This window comes from Antechinus flavipes, chromosome 5 (genome assembly GCF_016432865.1).
Source record: "Antechinus flavipes isolate AdamAnt ecotype Samford, QLD, Australia chromosome 5, AdamAnt_v2, whole genome shotgun sequence".
NCBI lineage: Eukaryota > Metazoa > Chordata > Mammalia > Dasyuromorphia > Dasyuridae > Antechinus > Antechinus flavipes.
In genome coordinates this window covers 15,968,232-15,991,314 of record NC_067402.1, presented here as the reverse complement: position 1 = coordinate 15,991,314, position 23,083 = coordinate 15,968,232, and the positions used below count along the sequence as shown (strand labels likewise).

The 23,083-nt window shown below is 44.9% G+C and overlaps 1 protein-coding gene across 3 annotated transcripts in view; it reads left to right on the top strand.

Moving 5' to 3' along the window:
- Positions 1–23,083, top strand: part of SKAP2 (src kinase associated phosphoprotein 2) — a 163,107-nt gene that overhangs the window by 118,985 nt on the left and 21,039 nt on the right. For 2 of the 3 annotated variants that reach the window (XM_051963490.1, XM_051963489.1), the window contains exons 10-11: positions 13,623–13,697; positions 20,517–20,629. In XM_051963490.1, coding sequence (XP_051819450.1) covers positions 13,623–13,697; positions 20,517–20,629 — 188 coding nt within the window. The remainder of the gene's footprint in view (positions 1–13,622; positions 13,698–20,516; positions 20,630–23,083) is intronic. The other variant, XM_051963491.1, reaches the window with a different exon arrangement.

The following is a 23,083-nucleotide window of genomic DNA, read 5'->3' as shown; positions in this document are numbered from 1 at the left end:
TTGAATTTTGAATCTTCCTGACTCCAGGCCCAGAGCTCTCTCCTCTGTGCATTTAGCTCAGATCTGGTCTTAGAGGTTTTCAGAATCTGCGTCCAACATTGCTTTCCACCTTATTCCCTTTCCTCCGTCATTCTGTCTCCCAGCCAAACAGGAAGAGTTATTGGCTTGGAGCTCCTCCCAGACTCCTGGTTGCCACAAAAGTTCATTCATTACAGGGAGGCCTCTCTCTTCAGGATGAATTGCCTTAAGACATGGGGAGAACATAACCTGAAGCCTGTTGTCATGAAGAGGTCACCATTTCCACAGAAAAACAATACACAAATACCAGGGACTTGGTACCAAATAAATGTTAGATTGGGCTAAATCAGCTTAAATGAAATATTTAAAGACCAGGTTAGATCAAGTCCAAAGCTGTAAAAAAAAAAATTCAAAATAATAAGATAGTCATTAATAAATTTACCATAAAATTGCTTATACAAGGGTCCCATATCTACCATAAAGTATATTTGAGCCCATAAAAGACCCACGATAACTCTTTTATGATAGGAAGTGTAAATCTTTAATTCACAATAATTTTGCTTATTTTAGAATTTAAGGGAACTTCCCATCAGTGTCTTCTATACATTGTTCATGGATGTTGAAATTCATTCCTTTTTTTCTCTCCAGAAATCATCCCATCAACACTTGAACCATCTCTTATAAAAATGACCTGGCATTCTCCCTTTTCCTTCCTAGCATGTACAGATGCTCATGTGTTGGTATATCCCTGAGTGAGTGCATAAAGACAGAGATAATCAGAGAGCGTACATTCAAGTGGCCGGAATGTCTGGAGCCATAGCTAATGGGGGCACTCTGGATCATATAGCCAATAGTGGCACTCGGGGTCATGGTAACTGAAGGTGGCACTCTGGGTCAGGATAGCCAGGGTGGGACTCTGGGTCAGGGTAACTGACAGTGACAGTCTGGGTCAGGGTAACTGACAGTGACAATCTGGGTCGGGGTAACTGACGGTGGGACTCTGGGTCAGGGTAACTGACAGTGACAGTCTGGGTCAGGGTAACTGACGCTGGGACTCTGGGTCAGGGTAACTGACATTGGGACTCTGGGTCAGGGTAACTGACGCTGGGACTCTGGATCAGGGTAACTGACATTGGGACTCTGGGTCAGGGTAACCGATGGTAGGATTCTGGGTCAGGGTAACTGATGGTGACAGTCTGGGTCGGGGTAACTGACGGTGACAGTCTGGGTCAAGGTAACTGATGGTGACAGTCTGGGTCGGGGTAACTGACTGTGGGACTCTGGGTCAGGGTAACTGACGCTGGGACTCTGGATTAGGGTAACTGACGCTGGGACTCTGGATCAGGGTAACTGACATTGGGACTCTGGGTCAGGGTAACCGATGGTAGGATTCTGGGTCAGGGTAACTGATGCTGGGACTCTGGGTCAGGGTAACTGACGGTAGGATTCTGGGTCAGGGTAACCGACAGTGGGACTCTGGAACAGGGTAGCCAATGGTGGGATCTGGTCATGGGGTATACCAACATATGAGCATCTGTACATGCTAGGAAGGAAAAGGGAGAATGCCAGGTCATTTTTATAAGAGATGGTTCAGTGTTTTTTTTTTTTTTTAAGTTTTTATTTAATAATTACTTTATATTGACAGAATCCATGCCAGGGTAATTTTTTTACAACATTATCCCTTGCACTCGTTTCTATTCCGATTTTTCCCCTCCCTCCCTCCACCCCCTCTCCTAGATGGCAAGCAGTCCTATATATGTTGGATATGTTGCAGTATATCCTGGTTCAAGTGTTGATGGGATGATTTTGTCTCTTTTTATTACTGGGAAATTTCTGGAGAGAAAGAGAGGAATGCCAACGGTGACCCTCTGGGTCTTGCCCTTCTTACAACTTTGCCCTTGCTAGCGGCACAGGTTGTGGAGACTGCTGGTTCTTTGTAGCTTTGTTGTCTCTTGCTAGTTGAGCCACTTCTGCAGGTTCAGTGGATGCTGCCTGGGAGCCAAGTAGGGAGAGGACCGGACCTGGAGTCAGGAAGAGCTGAGTCAGATCCAGCCTCCGACACTAGTTAGTTATTTGACCCTGGGCAGGTCACTCCATGTCTTCCTGCTTCAGTTTCCTCTTCTGTAAATTGGGAGTAATAACAGCATCTACCTTGTGAAGATCCAATGAGATCATAATTGTCTATGCTCAGCACAGGGCCCGACACACAGTAAGCTATATAAATATTAACGCGCTGGTTCACAGAGGCTTTCTCTGTTCCATACCTGTGCTGGGGAGAAGTACAAGGGTGAGAATTTTATTTGTATTCCTAAAAAATTGTTTCACCGATTATTTCAGGAGTATTTAAAGAGTTTATTCTGTTATGCTCAGTGTCACTATAGAAGCTCATTAGTTACTGGAAGGACATTTGGGGCAGAAAAGGGAACTACCATCTGACAGCAGCACATTGCCATTTGATTTACATTTAAGTGGCTCAGAGGAATACGAGGCATTTGCAAACTTGAACAGATGATCTGAGAGATAAGAGTTGAAGACAAAGATCAGCAGTTTGCTCTGTTCCCAGTTAGGAGGTGAAGCCATAAGTCAAAGAGGGGTGCAGGTGGATGCTGGCGGGTGCCTTGGGTGCTCCCCGCGGTGCGGGGCCCAAAGCTGCTTGGCTCCCTCCGCGCCTCTGGCCCTGCTAAGCGGGCCCCTCCTCCTGTGATCTTAGGGAGGCTGCCTGCTCCTTAGCCCCCCACCTGCCCCTCTGCAGGTGCCCCCCAGCTCTGCCCTCTTCTCTCTCTTCATTCTCTCCCTCACTGAGCTCATCAGCTCTCAGGGAGTCATTTGCTGCTCTCCACAGATGGTCCTCAGATCCATGGGGCCGGCCCTAATTTCTCTCTGGAGTTGCAGCCCATACGCCCCGACTGGCTGTTAGGCTAATCCACTTGGATGCTCCGTTGGCCCTAGTGCAGCACATCCAACATGGAGCAGCACACTTCTCTCTGAACTTGCCCCTCCTCCAGTTCCATCTCCCCATTTCATGGTCTCACGGCTGTGTTGGACACTTTTCCCTGTTTCCAGTTGGATCCTGGGCCTTACTGCTCTGTGGCTCTCTCTTTGTCCCCTTCACTGCCATCTCTTCCGCTTCAAACCGTCTCTCACACCTGGTTTGTTTTCATAGCCCCTGATTGGGCTTCTTTCTGTTTTTTCCTTTCGCTAATCCATCTGCCAGAAGACTCTCAGTCTATCAATCAATCAGTCAATCAGTAAGCATTTATTTGGCACCTACATCCTGGAAAAGACAGAAATGGAAGAGTCTCCATCAGGGGAGACAGCATCTGTCTGTCTCTGTCAATCTGTCTGTACCAACACACACTTAGATGAAGACCTGGACGTGGGGAAAGGATGATGACATATGCAACTGACCAAATCACTGGTTCCATTTTCCTCAGCCCAGCATCTGGACTTTTCCCTGCCTTTTCAACACCCCATTCTGCTCGTTCTGGCCAAATTTGACTCTTAACTGCTCCCCACATTTGAGATTCCCACCCCCATGAATTAGCATGAGCCCTTCATCCTCTTCCATTCTTCCTCCTCATCACTGCCTCTTCTCCTTATCTACTCTCGGGTCAGCTCAGGTGCCAGCATGGTAAAACAAGGTGGTTTTGATTTCCCTTTCCCCCAGTTGTTATCCAGCCCTCAGAAAGCACCAGAGCATCAAAAGACTTGAAGAAAACTTCGAGCTTGTCTCGTCCATCAAGTCTCAAAGTGTGGTCTGCTGACTTCTAGGAGGCCTTGAGAGTCTTTTGGGGTCTGTGAGGTCAAAATGATTTTATATAAGCACTAAGACATTATTATTAAAATGAAATAAAAATATATAAAAAATTAAATTTAAAAAAAAATTTTAAAGCTTCTCCTTTTCCCAATATCATATCTATATGAGACTGGATTATCTTTGTAATTTCAGCCAGAACATATCAAAGCAGATCGAAGGGAGAAATAAAGAAAGAAAAAAACTCGCACTCTTTAGTTAAGCCAAACATTAAAGAGATTTGTAAAAATCTATGAAAACAATGCCGCTCTTTTCACTAAAATTCTTTGTAAAATATTTTTAAAATGTTAATTTTGTCAAGCTATTATTGAGTTATTATTAAATGAATTAACAAGTATTTTAAAATTTCATCAGTTTTCATTTCTAATGTGGTAAATATTAATAGATATAGGCTATATGAGCAAAAGCTCTTTGGGGGTCCTCAAAAATGTTTAAGAGTTTGAAGGGCCAGCAAAAAGTTTGAGAACCACTGGTCTAGACCCGTCCCTTCACTTTACCCATGAACAAACTGAGGCTCAGAGAAGGTCAAGGACTCACCCAACATCACACAGATGGCAGGTGGCTGGCGGAAGGCAGGAGGGGAGGGTCTGAGCCCCCCATGCCATATGCAGGCTCTTTGACTTTTTGTTGACAGTATCATAGATCCTTAAAGTCTGGACCTCGATTTTCATCCTTTGTTTTCTATACATGTATTTATGATATTGACAAGTTAATTGACTATTTTTGCATTTAATGACTATGTGTAAATTGTGAGCCTCAGAATCATGGCAATTAAAAAACCATTTTACTCTTTGATTTGAAAAGTTATTACAACATTTTAATATTAAAAGTACAAGTTTGAGAAGATTACGTTATGATTCAGATCATGTAATTAAGGAACATTTGTAGATTATTTTTGTGTATACTCCATTTCTACATATTTTTGGTAATTTACATTAACTTTATTGATAAATACTTGTACAGAAGCTAATGTAGACCCAGGGCCCATGTAACAATAGTATCTCTTCTGCATAGCTGAAAATACCTTTTAAACTCATTTTAAATTTCTGTTTCTTCAGGTTGAAATTCGTCTTTTTCCTTTGTGGAAATAAAACTAGGAACTAGGAAAATTTCAGGATTATCAAGGTCACAATAATATAGCTAATTCTCCACTTTGCTTGATTTCTAGAATATTGTTTCTTTCCACTAGACTTTTATTTAGACTTTTAGACTTCTACAAAAATCAGGCCAGTCAGTCCTCTGGAAGAATCATATTTTAAAAATGTTTCTCAAAAGAGAGGCAGCAAATAATAAATACTTGGATCAATCATATTCCACATTTGTACCTGGTAGGTTGTTATAGAGTAGGTAGACCAGTGTCTTGATCATCATGTAAATTTCAGGTCAGAATGACCATATTGGGTTTGTGTTTTATGACTTCCATCTCTGAGAATTCATCCAAGTCATTTTCTAAAGGTGTTTTATTGGGGATAGAAATTGCTCTATAAGTAGGAATTTCCCACCCTTCCTTCCTTCTATTTCCTGGGGGGTAAAGGGGGGGAAGTTTAATCATTTTAAAGAAATGACAAAATCAATCGTAGGACTTGATCCAAGCATCTTGAAGTCTTCTCTTGTGCCAACTAAATGTCTTTAGCTTTTTAAAGCTATGTCAGCTAAAAGTTTCATTTGCTTATCACTGTCCTTTTTAGTTATTTAATTTATCCTAAAAATAACATTTGTAAAATAGAAATAGCCATTTTGTGAAAACTGCCTAGCTGGGCAGATTTATGCTTCTTATTAGGGTAATAATCCATCTGTTACCGAGCTGGATCAATTTGTAAATTAAATTGATAAACTGGGGAGGGGTAAGAGGCCTTGATTTTTCTCCCAAGTAAGCATTTCTTTCATTTTTGGAGTTTGCCACATTTAAGCCAACTCTAAGCATCTTAAACAAGACCCTCTCTAGCAGAGAGAATAACAGGCAGCTCTTGGATTGCCCTGGATGAGTGGGTGACAGATAACGTTTTTGCCTTCAGTTAAGGACTGGTGCTTGGCTGCAGCATTTCTCGGCGTTACTTAAAGAGTGCGACAATGGAGATCTCAGATATTTTTCAAATGATCACATAAGTACTTTTGTAGGTGGCAGGATTTCACAGAAGCCTCTAACCTTTCGGCAGTATCGGGAAATTTCAAAAACTCCAAAATTAGTATGCAAGCAAACAGGCAACTATGCTTGAATAATCTTTTAAAATTAGTTCACTGCAGTATTTTTTTTTTTATCTTGACTGATCAAAACATCTCCTGATGATTCTTCTAACAATATGTGATTGGAATAATAACTTCCCATGCTGAAGAGCCTCACGCCGCAGCAGAGAGGCTTGTAAATACAAGCTGCCTATGTGCAAGAAGCTTCCAGATTTGCAATAGGATTGCTATGGAAACCACCTAATGAAAACCTTCTCACCATCTGTGTGCACTGATGGATTTTTGCTGCATAGCTGAGCTGTTTTTGTTTACTGTTATTAAAATGTTGAATAGAATAGATTAACCCACAAACAGTGACTTTCTGAGGTATTAATTAATACTGGATAATGGTAACATGGCAAATAAAATATTGATGAATAGCAAATCAAATAGAACCACAGTGTACAAGGTAACGGAAGGTGGCTGTTCCCCAGATTTGGGAGAGCAGCCTGGAAACCATTCCTTTCAGGAGATTGGCACTTTGGGTGCGGGAACACAGTGGATGAGATGTCTTTCTGATCTCTCCTCGTATTTCTCCAACCCGTTTTGCTTCTCTGATACCCAATTTAATATATAAATGACAGCAGAGAGAAGACCCCAAGTCTACAGATCCAGGTCTGATCTTTGCCGCCTTTCTCTTTGGGGAGCAATTCCATTCACAGCCTGGCGTGAAATGATCTCTGGATCTTGCTGAGGACCAGTAATATGAGTCGAGGAAAGGTTTTTTTCCTGAAATTTGTCTTGGTTTTGTGGGGATAAGGGTGTGAGGAGGCCTTCAGCAAGAATCCCCATTAGAGAGATGTGTGTTAAATGTCTCTCCTGGAACTCCAAGTGATTTCAGAAGAATCTGGCGATTTACGTGCACATTTTAATAAAATGTGCTTTCCTTGAGAACAAAGAATCACAGCTGTCAGAGGGGGGAGGGGTTTTCACACATGCTATATGCTCTTAATAAATGTTAAATTATAAAGATAAAGACAGACTTACTCTATTGAAATCCCTTTAAATTGTGTGACTTATAGACTCTTGAAAAAGAATAAAGCGTGGGTCAGTTTGTTGCTACTGTTAGGTCTAGGACTACTTCTTCCTGGGGCTGATTCTGGATTTAGATGATCTGAATTTTGTAGTGTCTCCTCAGGTGTGAAAAGCAGTGCCTGGGGTTAGCTGCATAATTATAAGATAACTTCAGAACCATAAAGCAATAGCCCACTTCTCCACTGTGAAATTTGAGAATCAAAATACTCAAGAAAAGAAGAGGAAAAGGAAAGTATAGGAAAAGAAGAAAGCTCTTTTCTCCTTTTTAGACAAAAAAAAAAAATGAAAACTTGTGGCATCTGATCCCTGAGGTTAATAACCGTGATGAGGATGATAAGTACTGTATGTGCTTTCCAAAAATGATCTCATTTTATTCACAAAACAGCCTTGGTAGGTTGAGACCGCTCAATGGGACACTGGTGGGTTCCTGTTCTAGCTTCTGCTTGATTTGCTCCCAGATCCTCATTTTTGTGGTTGCTACTGTGAGTCTGTCTGTTATCCAGCTGACTGAGAACCTCACTGAGTCAGTCTGTTCTGCCTCTGTTTTTATCTTCTCCATTTGCGTTACTATTGGACACATTAACAAATGTCACTTAGTAGGGTGCCTGGCACATAGTAGGAGCTAAATAAATGTTTATCGATAGACCAATTAAATAGCAACGTTATTAAATTTAACAATAAAGAAATCTTGTTTCTGCCTCCAATTTAGCATGTATTTGATGCAGAGAAAAGGATGAATTCTAAAGTGGGGAGATGCAAACTATGTTATGATGAATTTAATTAGTCCCTACTTAGTCTGTGAACCTGAAAGATGTGCTCTAATAAAAAAATTAATTGGGGCTCATTATATCTTCTTTGTGTGGCACGTGCATTTTAAGGATTAAAACTTTTCATTTCTCAAAGTTCAAATTAGTCTTACAAATAGTGCTTTAATAAGAGTTTAATCCTAGGTAACCAGGGATCACATATTGAATATAAGCATCTAGATTTAGTCTTAAGTTGACAGAATAATCTTTTAATTATTTAAGCCCCAACTTAACATTTTTCTAAATGTTTCTCTGTGTAGATTAATTATTAATGTATCTTTAAACATGAATGAAAAGCTATTGATTAAGTGCTTATCACGTGATCAACAGGAGCTCAGTGCTGGGGAGACAAATCCAATGGCAAAGATAGTCCCTGCCCCCAGAGAGCTTACAGTCTAATTAGGGAAGACTGCCCCACTTGGATAGTCTTCCTAAAGCCCCTACAGTGGTGTAGCCAGAAAGAGGTACTTTGGACCTGAAAAGTAAAATAGTAGACTGACACAGCCCATCCAGGTACAGTGGCAGATTTGATTCAATCCTGGTTCCAGAACTGGAAGAGGAAACTGCTCCAAGGAAGGTATCATTCCCAGCAAAACATGGTTGGTGGCTGCAGCTTTCCTGGAAGAATGGGCCTAGGGAGGCAGTCACCAATTCAAAGCTAGAAAATGGGGTGGGCAGCAAAGTCACCACATAAGCAGAAGTAGTGAAAAACCCTTCATGAAGTGTCCTAGCCTATGGAAATATTCAGATGGGGAAACTGCATAGATTTTGCCATTATGATTATGCCTCTGGCTTAAATGAGACTTCACCTGTGCCACGTTCTGTGGATAAATCAGACGTGTTAATGGCACACACAAGTCTTGCTCGGATGCCTCATCGTATCACTGCTGTCCCAAGCCTGCTTCCAAACCTTTGTAGATCCCGCTGCCTGGGTTGTGGTTATAATGCGTTGGGAAGTGGACAAAAATACAAGAAGTTACCTCCTGCAGGCAGCCTTCCTTAGTTTCGACACAAAAATAGAAAAGGGAGTGCAAAGTGGACTAAAAATACCATTTATAGAACATCTAAAATATTAATAAACTCCTGAGGAGTAGGGATTCAGTCCTTATCCAGCTAGGTGCAAGCATGGATGTGAGGAAGGCCACAGCTGTAGTGAGCCTCCCTCACTAGCTTTGTCACCCTGAACAGGTTACTTCACCATACTCAGCTCCAGGGGGTGATAATAATAGCCCCCACCTTCCGGGGTTGTTGGGAAGACCAATAAGATAATATTTGTAAAGCACTTTGTAAACCTTAAAGCTGAATATAAATGTTGATTATTAAGTATTTATTTTACAAAGGAATCCAGAAGACATAAAGAAATGGCAGATAAATGGAATAATATTTCCTAAGTTTTCCTGGGAGAGATAAGAGTTCATAGAGTTGGTTTCATTGTGTAGCCAGAGGCAACAAGTGATATTTTTTGGAACACTTGGTCGTCTTGTCTGACAGTACTCATGATTAGCTTGGACAAACAGACCGCTCCTTAGAGAAAATAAAGTGAAGAAATTCCATGAAGAACTTGACAGAATCCTCCATTTTATGTCAACGTTTCTTGATAAACTCAGTGCTTTTAGTGTGAAAATAGGAACGAGGAAAAAATAAAACAAAACAAAAAAATATGCTGGATTATATGGTTTGGGATCAAGTAAAGGAAGAGACCAAAGACTCATAGATGACTAAAAAGTCTTTCAGCATCTATCACAAATACCTTAGGTAAGGAGAGCAGGAGATGCTCTACCTCAAGACGAGAAACTTGGTCACTGACATGGCAGCTGTTTCAGAATCGGCTCTGTGCTACTAGCACATTTGAGAAATGTGTTAGTAGAAAAGATACTGCATTGAGTTACTATATTTCTAACCCCACATGCTTAAACAAGTCATTGATTAAAAATGAGAACGGAGCAGAAGTAAAGATGTCAGTTGAAGCACCACTTCATAGAGCAATTTAACTCATAAGATACTCATTTCAGAAGAATCTTATCCAACGGTTATTTAAACTTCTTTGCCAAGTGAATAAAGAAAGCACCCAAGATCGGGCTAAGTTTAGGGTATGGGCTCACTTGTAAAATAGTCATGGAAGAGAAGGAGGGGAGGTTGTGGACACTGTTGCCCCCAGAAAACCATAAAATAGTTAAGGAAAAAATGAGCTTTTAGAGGACTTCTTATGAAATCCAGTTAAGTACAGTGATTCTAAGAGCATTTCTAAGTCAAAGTAGGAGGATTGCAAAGAGGAGGAATATGGAACAGACTTTCAAGCCTTTTTTTTTTGCTAGTGTTTTTATTGGTGATGGTAGCAAAATCATTGTATATGAGGGCATGGCAATGGAACTTAAGCTGATGGAGTCAGAAAAAAATAGCTGGACCTGAGCACATATTTAAAGTCGGCATATTGCTAGGGGAAACACAAATTTCAAGATACTGAGCCATTGATTTCAAAGCAAATACTCACAATAGGATGCATTGTAGGCTGTGTAGCTAACCATAAAGGGCAACCAAACTATATGCTTCCTTTCTCCTTTCTCTAAATCTTTTTGCAAGTGCTGTATGCATGTATAGGCTGTCTCCTTGATTAGGGGAACGGGACCAGACTGATTTTGCAGATGATCTTGTAAAGCAAGCAAGATTTCACTGGCTAATTTTTCCCCCAATTTTTTATAAAGGGTTTGACTCTAGAACACAAAGCAGCCATGAGGGCTCTTCTTAAGAAAGAATGGTGTCTAACATTAGCTAAAATTACATGAGATAAAGAAACAAGCTGATATAATGGAGAGAACGCCATCTTGAAGACAGGGTGACATGTCAGCTGTGTGACTTAAGCACTCAGTGATCCAGGAAGCTCTTAAACAGTCCAAATTGCAGAGAAGGATTGACCAATGGGTGGAAGTTTTCCCCTCTGTACCTATCTCTAATGCTAAACAATCAATCAATGAATCAACAAGTATTGGTTAAGGACTTACTATGTACCAAATGAAGGACGGCTCTTACCTCAGGGGCCATTTTGGTCAGCCATCTTATTAAGCATTGACATCAAAAAGGTATAAAAAAGGGGGAATTAAGTTCCTTTCAGCATTTTTGTGACTCTGTCACAGTCCAAACAATACATAGATTCCCTGTGGCTGGCAATATGCTATTCATAGAGGACATTGCACTAATTAAATCAAGAAGGATCCTACTAAGTTCCTCCTTCATCCAAGATGGTGGGTCCAAGAATCTACACTGGAGATGTATATTTTATGACAAATAACTTGACCCAAGCCTCCCAAGGATGCACATTCATGAGAAATACACCACACACACACCTCAGTGAAGTGCTCAGTGAGGCACGCCCAGGAGATGAGGACTTCGGAGCTGGATGCCATTTAATCCGGTACGGGGTACTTCTGTGAAAGTCCATCCCTTTAGCCCCAGGATTCTCCCAGTGACGCGCCAGGGTCTGGGTAGAACTAGAAGTCCTGATAATCCATAAGGCAGAGAAAGGCCCACAATAGGTCCCAGGAACCAGTGATGATTTGAAGACTTGACACAGCAGAAAAGCCTTCATTGGGATTGTGTGTACCTGGAAAGTGAAGGGGATTTTTCTTAGAGTGAGAAGATGTGCAGTTTGGTGTCAGGCTGGGCCCCCTGCTTTGTTTCTAGAAGGATGTGGGAGCGGATCACATAGCATTTGAAGATGTAGATGAACTGTGGCTTGCCCTGTGATAGAACCATCCAGTAGCAGGTGACACCAAGGCCTGAAACCTTCCCCTCACCCTTCACAAGCCACCGCTTTCCACGTTCTCTCAGTTCTACCGCTAATATTTTGTATCCCTCTCATTCTGTAGATAACTGCTGCAGCTGAACTGTTTCCTAGTCCCTTGTTCCCCTTCTCTGCCTCTTGCTTCTCCCTGATCTGATCCACTCCATGGGCCCCTTCCATGGAAATCTTATTAAACACAGTTCTGATCAATGCACTTCCAACAAAAATAAGACACCTTCTGTGGCTCCCCATTATCTTCCTTGCAATAACCCTGGGAAATAAGCACCCTTGTGTGGTTCTATCCCATCTTATCTATGAAGAATTGCCCATTAGTCACTATCAGGGGTGGGATTAGAATTCAGGTCTCCCCTGACTGCACTCTTCCTATCTCTGTCACAGAACCTGTACATTATTCCTCCTATTATTTCCCTCCTTGAAATCGAACTGTTCTCTCCTTGGGCAGCCTTTAACCTACTACCATCTTACATGTTGTATCGATGGTCACTAAACATCCACTGACTCAATTAGCCACGAGCACTCAGGAACCAGCCAGCATCACATGGCCGGTGGACAGACGTATTTCCCATCGTTCCTACGGCCCGCCTTCACTGTTTCAGCGTCCTTACCCACCGCCACTGGTTCACTGGTGCTCGGGCTGGAGAAATATCTGTATTTCAGAATTCTGATACTATTTGATACCGCGTGTTTGTTCTCGGCATTCTGCACCCACTGTCGATTTCTCCCCCAAAATGTAAATGGGCCCTTAAATAGGAGAAAAGTTAAAATGTAATGAACATAATGTTTCTTTGATGTAACAGTATTATAGAATCAGGTGTTCTATTCATTCTCTGTTTAAAATTATGCCGATTTGATCCCATTATAGCCATTCAAACTTAATAACTGGAGAAGGGAATGTGGAGGGAGAGTGAGGAAGGGAGCACAGGGAAGTTATTAAGTCACATGGTTAAGATAACCAGCTGGATTCAGAAATTCTAATTGTAGGTAGCTGTGTTATAGAGGTGGTATAACTATAATGAGGCTTAGGTAATTGACTCATTAAGTACTGATTTTTTTCTCCATATAGAATATTCACCGTGGCTTATTATAATCATTTGGGTTAATATATACGCCCATTTGCAAATCAGGGCTTCATAAAAGTATGGCGTCCCCACGACCCCTCCGTTGCCTTAAGAATATCTCTCCCACAGAGAGACCGCCGGGATATCGCAACGTTTCGGCGCTGCTCTTTTGGGTTATGGTTGGCTTGAGTGACTTGGACTGTGCTTTCCAAGAGTAGCCAGAACCAGACTTGGATCTCACGGGTGAGGCTGGGTGGAGGGACAGACGGATGCCAGACCGTGGGTCTCCTCGTGGCTACGTGTGGTCAGTGTGTTAATGCTGGAGGAGCGGTGAAGTATCAGGCGAAGATGGTGAGACCTGGGTCTGCGGCCTGGGTCACGATTCACACTCTGACACTGGGTGACCTGGGGCTGATCATATAGACTCCCCAGGTCTCAGTTTCTCTGTCTTTAAAGTGGGAATGATAATAGTACATGAACAATCTATGTCTAAGCACTTTGTAGATGAGGAGTATTGATTGTGGAATATCTTCATCAGGCCCCATTCACATGCAGGGATTTTTTAGTTGAAAACTGCCCAGTGAGATGCTTTCTGCCATATTGTAAATGGAGAGCAAGTCCTTCCTTCAAGGATGTGCATCTGGGATTTAATGAACTCACGTCCATTGTGGCGGAGTCAAAGGCAGCTGCTTGACCTTTTATTACAGAAGATATGGCCATGTGTCACTGGGAGTGCGCGCCACCTTGTGAAAGGAAGGGGAGGCTGAAAAGTGGGGTTCTTGGTCCCTGGGTGTCCGTGCTGCTGGGCTGGAGCTGGGCCACCCGTCACTAGAGAAGACTCAGTGTTCCCTCTTTTTGTTTGTTTGCAGAGGATGAAGAGGATGGTGCTTACAAGAAAACGGAGGAGGCCAAGCCAACAGCTCCCGAGGCCACGCCCGCTGCAGGTAATGCATGGGCGGTCACCTCTCTGACACTCTTGGGTTTGGGCCCCTTGTTCTCCCCACTAGGAGAGAGTCTGGTTGTCTCCTTAGGTCTGGGGGTCTCAAGGCAGCAGCTGCTTAGCCCCTCTATGGAATGGATTTGAAGTCTCCCCCACTGGCCTCCTCTGGCCTGGGGGTCTCGCGGCTGCAATGGGCTGCTTAGCCCCTTTTTAAAATGGAAGGTCCCCCAGGGGCCACCTCTGCCTAGGGGTCTCAAGACAGTAGTGGGCCACTTATCCCCATTTTGGAATGGCTATAAAGGTTCCCTCAGGAGCCTCCTCTGACCTGGGGGTCTCGAGACAGCGGTGGGCCACTTAGCCCCTTTTTGGAATAGCTTTGAAGGTCCTCCAGGGGCCTCCTCTGGCCTGGGGGTCTCCAGACAGCAGCGGGCTGCTTAGCCCCACTTAGGATGCATGAAAACCGTTTGAGAAGGATTTATAAAGTAAGCCAATTTATACAAGGTATTCCTTCCTGAATTACTCTGTAATGACTCAATTAGCTTTCATTTCTGCACAAAGGAGATTTAGTTGCATAAATTAGCTTATCATCATTGAGGAAGTGTCACGGCTAAAGGACAGTTTATAGATACAACATGCAGTCGCTGTCAAACCTATAAGAATGTAATATAGACATCTGTGTATACTTTGTGCTTGAGCAGAACAGACTTCTGCCATTCAGAGAGGAGCAGGGGACAACAAGTTGCCCGGGGGACCGGCGACGTAGACGGCTCTGAAAAGGTCAACTTGACACAGGCTCTGACGATCGACCCACAGCTCTGTCTTCTTTGATAAAAATCAGATAAACCTAAGACCGCTAATTGATCCGCAGCCGGTTTAAATGTTGGCCCTGCATATCTTCATTGCATATGATTAGCACGGGAGGCCAACGGACTGGGTCAGAAATGCCAGCGTCCAGTGACAGCAGCAGAAACGGGGGCCGGGTCTGGGGACGGGAAGGACCGGCCTCCTCACCGGCTTCCTCTTGGCCCGGCGCCCTGGGGCCCGCGGCACCTGGTCCGGGCGGGCCGACCCGGCCGAGAGCAGACCCCCTCTCCGGCCGAGGAGGGAGGGGAGAGTGGCTTCTTATCAGGACTTTGCACCTCTCGCCGGCCACCGTCAGCCGTAGCCGGGTCGGCCCTGCCCTGGCGCGTCCCACAGAGGATCGTAGCCTGGTCACCTTCCCCTCGGTCACAGTCTCATCCATCACTCTCCCAGGGCTGTCTAGCAGGGGACAAGCAATGTGTGTTCAGGAAGCTGCTTTCCAGAGCCCTTCCTCCTGTGACATGTGGGAAGGAAGCAGAGGCCCGGCTTCCGGCCCGACACAGGAAAGCAGGAGCAGGTCGCTGGACAGGCTCGGGGCTGGCTTTTCTCAGAAAGGAAGCCCGGATGAGGGCGGTCCCCCTTAGGCCCTCACCCTGGTGGCCAGGCCCGGGCCTGCCCAGGCTCCCGGCTCATTCCCGTGCTTGCATTCCTCCGGTAGTAAGAGGGTTCAGGAAACCCTGGCCAAGAGCACAGGGGTCTGGCGGTCAGCCCGCATCCAGATGTGGGAGGCGTGCGCTCACCAGAGAGACATTCAGCACGGTCGCACATAATCTGGCTCAGGGAAACCTTATTTGTCACAGTCTCTGGAGTTGTACGGCCCACTGGGGCTTTTTGGCGTGCTCAGCCCGTCGGGGGAGCTCAGGAAATCGAGCAGGGCCCAGACCCTTCTCCATCAAGCAACAGCCCAGATGCTTTTGCACAGTGGTGACCTTTGACCTCCTTTGGGCCGCCAGTAGGTAACCCGAGAAGTTTGTTTGCCAGGCCCGGCAGCAAATTGACAAGGAGATTCCCATCTTGCTGAGCATCACATGACGTGAACTTCTAACCTTGCCCAAGAATGTTATATGTTTTCCACATTGAATAATTCTGCTACACTCATACCACACACACCATACACACTACACACACCACACACACACACTCATACACACACACACACACACTCATACATACCACACACACATACACACACTCATACACACTACACACACCACATACACACACACAAACCATACACACACACACACACATACACACACACACATTCACACACACTCATACATACCACACACACACACTCATACACACTACACACACCACATACACACACACACACCATACACACACACACTACGTACACACACACATACACACACACTCATACATACCACACACACATACACACACTCATACACACTACACACACACATACACACACACACACCACATACACACACACATTCACACACACTCATACATACCACACACACACACTCATACACATTACACACACCACACACACACACATTCATACACACTTGCACATACACTCACATACTCTTACACTCACACACATACACACTACACACACACACACACTTTCACATACCACATACACACAACTCTTCACATACACACATACACACACACTCATACACACCACACACACATACACACACACACACACTCATACACACCACACACACATACACACACACACATACACACTACACACACCACATACACACACACACACCATACACACACACATACACACACACTCCTACATACCACACACATACACACACTCATACACACTACACACACCACATCCACATACACACACCCACACCACATACACACACACACATTCACACACACTCATACATACCACACACACACTCATACACACACACACACACACTCATACATACCACACACACATACACACACTCATACACACTACACACACCACATACACACACACAAACCATACACACACACACACCACATACACACACACACATTCACACACACTCATACATACCACACACACACACTCATACACACTACACACACCACATACACACACACACACCATACACACACACTACGTACACACACACATACACACACACTCATACATACCACACACACATACACACACTCATACACACTACACACACCACATACACACACACACACCACATACACACACACATTCACACACACTCATACATACCCCACACACACTCATACACATTACACACACCACACACACACACATTCATACACACTTGCACATACACTCACATACTCTTACACTCACACACATACACACTACACACACACACACACTTTCACATACCACATACACACAACTCTTCACATACACACATACTCCACACACACACTCACAGCACATACGCCCACATACATACACACCTCCCCCCCCCCCCACACACACACACACAACTGCAAGATTTAAAAAATATTTAAACACAAGAAAAGCTGGGCTTTCATCCCCCACAAATGATACTTTTCAAGTTCTTGCTTGCTCCCATTTTTATTGACATTGGTCTTTTTTGTGGCCTTGAGGGTCTGACTCTTGAAGGCAATTGGCAGAGGCCGCTTCGGATGTCTGCCCTCCGACTTGCAGGGCTCTGGGCCTGAACAATTGTCTGGAGCCCGGGCTGCCTGTGCCTTGTTCTTTTCCTGTAAACATGATGCTATCATCTTGCACAGCCTGTGGGCGTGTTCTTGGAAGCATTAAAACTTTTAAATCTATTGCATTATTGCCAAGGTTGAATGTATTAGTTGTTCAGCCTGATTCAGAATTCATGAATTCAGACTCCCGTGACCTTCTTGCTGTCCTGGACTTAAAGGGAGAAAGGGAAAGGACAGCTCCAGAATAGGATTGCCTCAGTTTCTTTTGCTGCTCTTTATTCTTAGCATTGTAAGGCACGAGAAGGTGTTTCTCGTAATTTTGGAACCTGCCGGCCGGGAATAGTAACCCGTGCCCAGGATGAAAAGCTCTGAGCTGACCAACTTGTACATGAGTGCGCACAGCTGCCCGGGGCCGGCTTCCTCAGGCTGGGCTCCGGGATTCTCTCGGGCCCATCCATCTCGTATGTCCCGAGCACAGTAAACAATCCCACTCCTCTCCGGAAGGGTCTTTGCTTAAGAAAGATTGCTTCTGAGGATGTGTCTAGCTTTAATGTAATGTAGGTGTAGAGCAACATTTTTTTCTCTAATAATCAGAGATGCGTCCGGTCCCCCGGGATTAGAATGATTCCCAGGCTGGATTTTTCATGTTCTCAGCCCACGTCCGGTATTTACTCACTGCCGTCCCAGGGAGATGGAGGTAATTGTGGCTCCACTTTCCCTAGCATCATCTCCCTCGTTACAGTCTCTTTACAGCCTGTGGGTTTGACATTGATACCTTGGCGCTTGTGACCCTTTTGGTATCGTGACTATTCATGTCTCCATCAAACCTGACTTGCCCCCAACCCTGGCATTGTCCCATATGGGACAGAAGACAGGGTCACCTGGGAGGAAGGCAGCTTCTCCAGCAGGGCCGGGTCCCAGCTCGGCCTCCTCCTGACAGCACCGAGACTTCGTGAAACACTCGGGGTGCGCATCGAGACCGAAGCGTCTCGCACCCGGCAGGGGTCTCTCGATGTGCTCGTGGAACTCCCATTAGTCTTAATGGGAGTTTCACCAAGTGCATCCATGGGAAAAGAGACCCCAATGTGATAGGGATTATCTGTTAGAAATCACCATGGGCTTTTCTTTTCAAATCCCCTTCTTTTTGCAAATCTGTCTGGGGAAAGCGACTTGTGGTTGCAATTATAAAAGGAAGATGTCCCAGGGACATCTGGGAAGGCCCTGCTGTGAAAGAACAGCTTTCCCTGAGTTTTCAGCCAGAGCATGTGTCTTCAGCGTTCTTGGGCTAAAGCTTGGGCAGTGTGGAGGGCAGAGAGGGACACCACCGCGCAAACACTGCTCTTTGTCAGCTAATTGGGAGGGCGCCCTCAGCTAACTGGGGGCAGGTGGAGGAGAGGGAGACATAGAGCGGGGCTCTCAGCTGACTAAGGGACCAGGGGGAGGAGTGAGAAAGATGTACCTTGGGATAGGTGGAAGAAGGAGAGACATAGAACAGGGCTCTCAGCTGACTAGGGGACCAGGAGGAGGAGTGAGCAAGATGCACCTTCAGGCCCTCAGCTAACTGGTGAGGAGGAGGCCCACTTCTCTTCAGTCCAGAACCTTGATTTTTAAACTGACCCCAGCCACAGGACCTCCACGATCTCATCTGATGCTCCTGCAATGTGGCAGCTACCCGGTCACTGTTTTGTCTAAATAAATATTTTCTTTTTATGGAAATCAGCCACTTTGTTGTTAAGTAGTTTTTTAAAATCCCATGTTTGGAATGATGTGGCCAGCCCGAGTGCCCTCTAGTGTTCTTCCAGAGAAGAGGCAGCCAGGCAACCAGTGCAGAGAATTAGAGGGGCAGGGCTCCCTAGGCTGGCCTGGGCTCCAGGCTCCATAGCCTTCTCCTGCTGCTGCCAGGATGAACCTCTGGAGGCTAAGGCAAGGAGACCAGGGGCCTTTTGCTTATTGCTTCTTCTCAAAAAAGTCAGAAAAGACCCTTTTGGTGAGAGAGGGCAGGGAGAGCCAATGGCCTGGTGTGGGTGTTTTTTCAGAAGGATGATGGGAATTAAAAGAGCTGTTGGGCAACTTGCCCCATTCAGGTTTAATATTCTGGTTTCAGTTACTGAAGATTTCATTAATTTCTTATTTTAACCCTTTGTTCAAAAGACTGTAATAGATCACGGGCCTAATGGCACACAGATGCTGGAGTCCATGCCGGTTTGCCGGCAGGCCAGAACGGGTGACAGTCTGGACTCGGCCTCCGTCCCTCTCTTTATCCTCTCGCGTTACGAGATGACGTCCTGTGCTGGTGGTCGTGGGCACATGGATGTTCTGTCTGGCTCCTGGATATGTGGGCGTCTCCCCGCTAGGCTTTCCATTCTCCCTGAGTTAACTCATCAAAACTCAATTATCGTGGAATTAAGAACAGGAAGCCATTTTCAGCATTGCAGAGGCCCCGTTGCATTTCGCTCTGTCCTGTGGCTTTCAGGAGATGTGCGTGGTGTCGGGAGTGTCTGACAAAGCATTTATTACTCTGTGATTGTGGTATTACAGAGCAAAGAGTGCTAAATAATCAATCAGTTAATGGTCTGTATGGCAGTTTGAACACAGCACATCCATTGTGCTTATGTTGCTAGAAGGATGCGTTTCGAACGCCAGTGCGCGCTGCATGTTTATTCAGAGCTCAACCTTCCAAACGAAGGCGGCCAAAAATCAGGGTCAAAAGATGCACCTTCCCCATCGGCACTTTCAAAGTTGCCATAACATTTCAGCAAATACAGTGAGAAATAAAGAGTTTTGGGGGTTGGCGATTCCTCCTTAACTCTCCCGTAACAGGCTGTTGTTAATGTGACTTGGATTTATTGTTTTTTATCCAGTGTCCCAAGTCTTGCAAGATGGTTCATAAATTATCATTAGGCCCTTCTTGCAGATATTGCTCATTACATGGTATAACATGTTTATCTTCTGAGTCAGATGCAAACAAACCTGGCTTGTGACTTAAAGTATCCTGGAAGTGAGTTTTCCAGCCCGGTTTCTTCAGAATCTGCTTTGGCTTCATGTCTTAGGTGAAAATTAAAAAAAAAAAAAATCAAGTAAAATTTAGATGCTGAAAAGTGTAACATTTGGAAAAATCATGTAATGTGAGCAGAAATTCTTATAGGTAAAATCTTTGAATTAGGTCAAGATTCTTATCTTTTAAAAAAAATGTTAGTAGTTTACATTTTGAGCATTAATTGCTAATTGGTTAATAAAAAATGGGGCCTTGTTACATGAGAGATAATAACTCATGTTTTCTCTTCCTTTTTTCCAGTAGATAAAAGCACTGATTATGCTAATTTTTACCAAGGTCTGTGGGACTGCACAGGGACTGTTCCCGACGAGTTGTCATTTAAACGCGGTGACGTTATCTACATTCTCAGCAAGGTAGGCAATGAAAATGGATGACCGTAAAAGGGGGGGAAAAATCAGCTTTAAATGTTTGATTATACAATATGGGAAAAAATATACCCACTGGCATTTTCCAAGGTCCTTGTTAACAATTAGAAGTTCACAATAATTAATTATTTTGTCAAGTGAAATGTAATCAAAATTTAAACACAATCAGATAACAGGATTCAACTTAAAAGTGTGTTTACCCATCACTCTGAATCTTGGCGCACATCCATTAACCGGCTTATCCAGAAACAATGTACTTAGGTGAAAGTTAGCATTGTGAAGCATTCTGTTATTTATTATGTTTTTATTTCCTCTTCCTTTTTCATTCTTCTATGTGTATTCTGATTTGATACGCCATTCACTCCTGGAAGTACTGTTTATAGAAGAAATTTTTCATCTTTGTGTAAACACAATGAATGTTTCGACCATTTAAAGTTAATGGATTTTTTTTTTAATTCCCGCAGATGGGAGGATATTTTTAGTTGTGCGACTTTGTTTAATTGGGGATACATACACACGCACATGTATGTACATGCCGACGCACTCATGCACGCATGCAAACAGAAATACATTAATGGCTCTGTGCTGATCTGTCATACTGAACTTTCTTTCTTAAGCTGGTCAGAAGCTTTCTGTTCTTAAATATATAATGTCTTGAACCGTGTCTTGGCAAAGAGTTCTGAGTCTGGCACTGATTAACTCTCTGACCTTGGATTGGCTACGTCTCCACGACCCAATTTCTCCAGCGGTAATACATAGACAATATCTTTCTCTCTCTACTTTATAGGGATGTTATAGAAATAAATGTGATGATATATATGAAAACACTTCAAGCTCTTAGCAGAGAAAGTGTTCTATCCATCATAACGCAAAGGTTTAGGAAACGATTTGAAAAGGAGTCAGACTTTTGGGTCAGAGCCCGTGGGACACATCAATCCAATTTCATTCAGGAACCACTTACTAAGCATGGAGGTTCTTGGGGGATACAGTCCAGGCCCTGCCCTCGGGGAGATTCCCGCCCAGCCTCTCTCAGATTTAGCTTATGGTGAAGTAGTTTTTTGTCAGCTCCACATCTCATTCAGAGGGACCAACTCCACATCTGGTACCCGGGAACAGGGAGGGAAATGGCCATTGATGAAGCACCTACTGTGTGCCGGGCAGTGTGCTGCCACTATTATCTTATGTGATCCTGGCGTCTCTAGGAGACAGAGGTTGCCATTTTCCAGTTGAGACGATGGCAATGGACAGAGAGGTTCATGACTAGTCAGTGTCTGAGACAGAATTTGAACTTGCATCTTCCCGAGTCCAGACTCAGCCCTTTGCACTTAGCCTCAGAGAGAGGCCGGGGCTCCCAAGAGGGCCGGGGACTTTCCTGGACTTCACGGCCTGCTCTCTCTGGCCACCACATAACTCCCAGCTGCCCTGGACATTCTTGCTAGGTAAAAGCCTGTGGACCTCGGGGACATTTTTTCCGCTTTTAAAATCGGATAGCTTCCTTTTTCTTTGTTGTTTTTCTGAGGCGATGCACGGGCCGGGCCATTTGGGGAGGTGCTGCCGCGGATGAGGGTCGGGCGTTTCATTACCGGTCAGGTGCCACAGGCGAGCGCGGCGGTGCCCTCAGCTGGCCCGATCGCTTGTAGCCGGCTAATGGCATCACCTCCCATCTCGGGCCCATAATTGAAATTAAGCGCCGAAGATGACTTTGTATTAACATGGAACTGTCATTAAAGCATAATTGCAGAGGTGTGGCGTCCTTCCGGAGAGGAGGGAATTTCTGCCTCCCAGGATGAGGCGGGAGGCCAGGCAGAGGAGGAGGCCGCTCCAGCAGGCGCCTTGGGGGGCCACTGGCTGCCTCCATTCCCTCGGGACCCCTCTGCAGCCACCCACGATTCTCTGCTCCCAGGCATCGAAGGGCCATGAAGGAGTGAGCCCCTAGGGTGTTTAAATGGCAGGATAAAAGTGGGGGCTTTTCCTTTGATGTGAGAGGAGACTGACCAAGGGATGTCAGAAAGTTGGGGGCACAATAAGGCCCCCCTCCCTGTGGGAGTTCCTGGCTGTGGGCAGCCTCAGCTCAGTCCTTGAGTCTTCCTGTCCTGTTTCCTTGTCTGTAAAACGAAGCCCCAACTGCTGATCCCCCCCCCAGGCTCCTCCCACCGCCAAATCTAGATCAGCAGAAGCTGAGGGACGGCTCCCTGAGGGCGCTGCTGGAGGCACTCCTGGCTGGGTACCAGTCCCAGGCCATGCCGGCCCCTCTGGGCCAGGAGAAGGCACGAGATGCCAGGCCTGAGAGGGGCATGAGCCGAGCCAGGGAAACCCTGGCTGTTCAAGGCCTTCTCCCATAACCACGGGCCGAGCCCACCACAAACACCTGGGGAATGTGGAAAAGACCCTGAGGAGCCTGAGGACGTCTGTTCCCTAAAAGGAAATGGCCTCGGCTTTGCC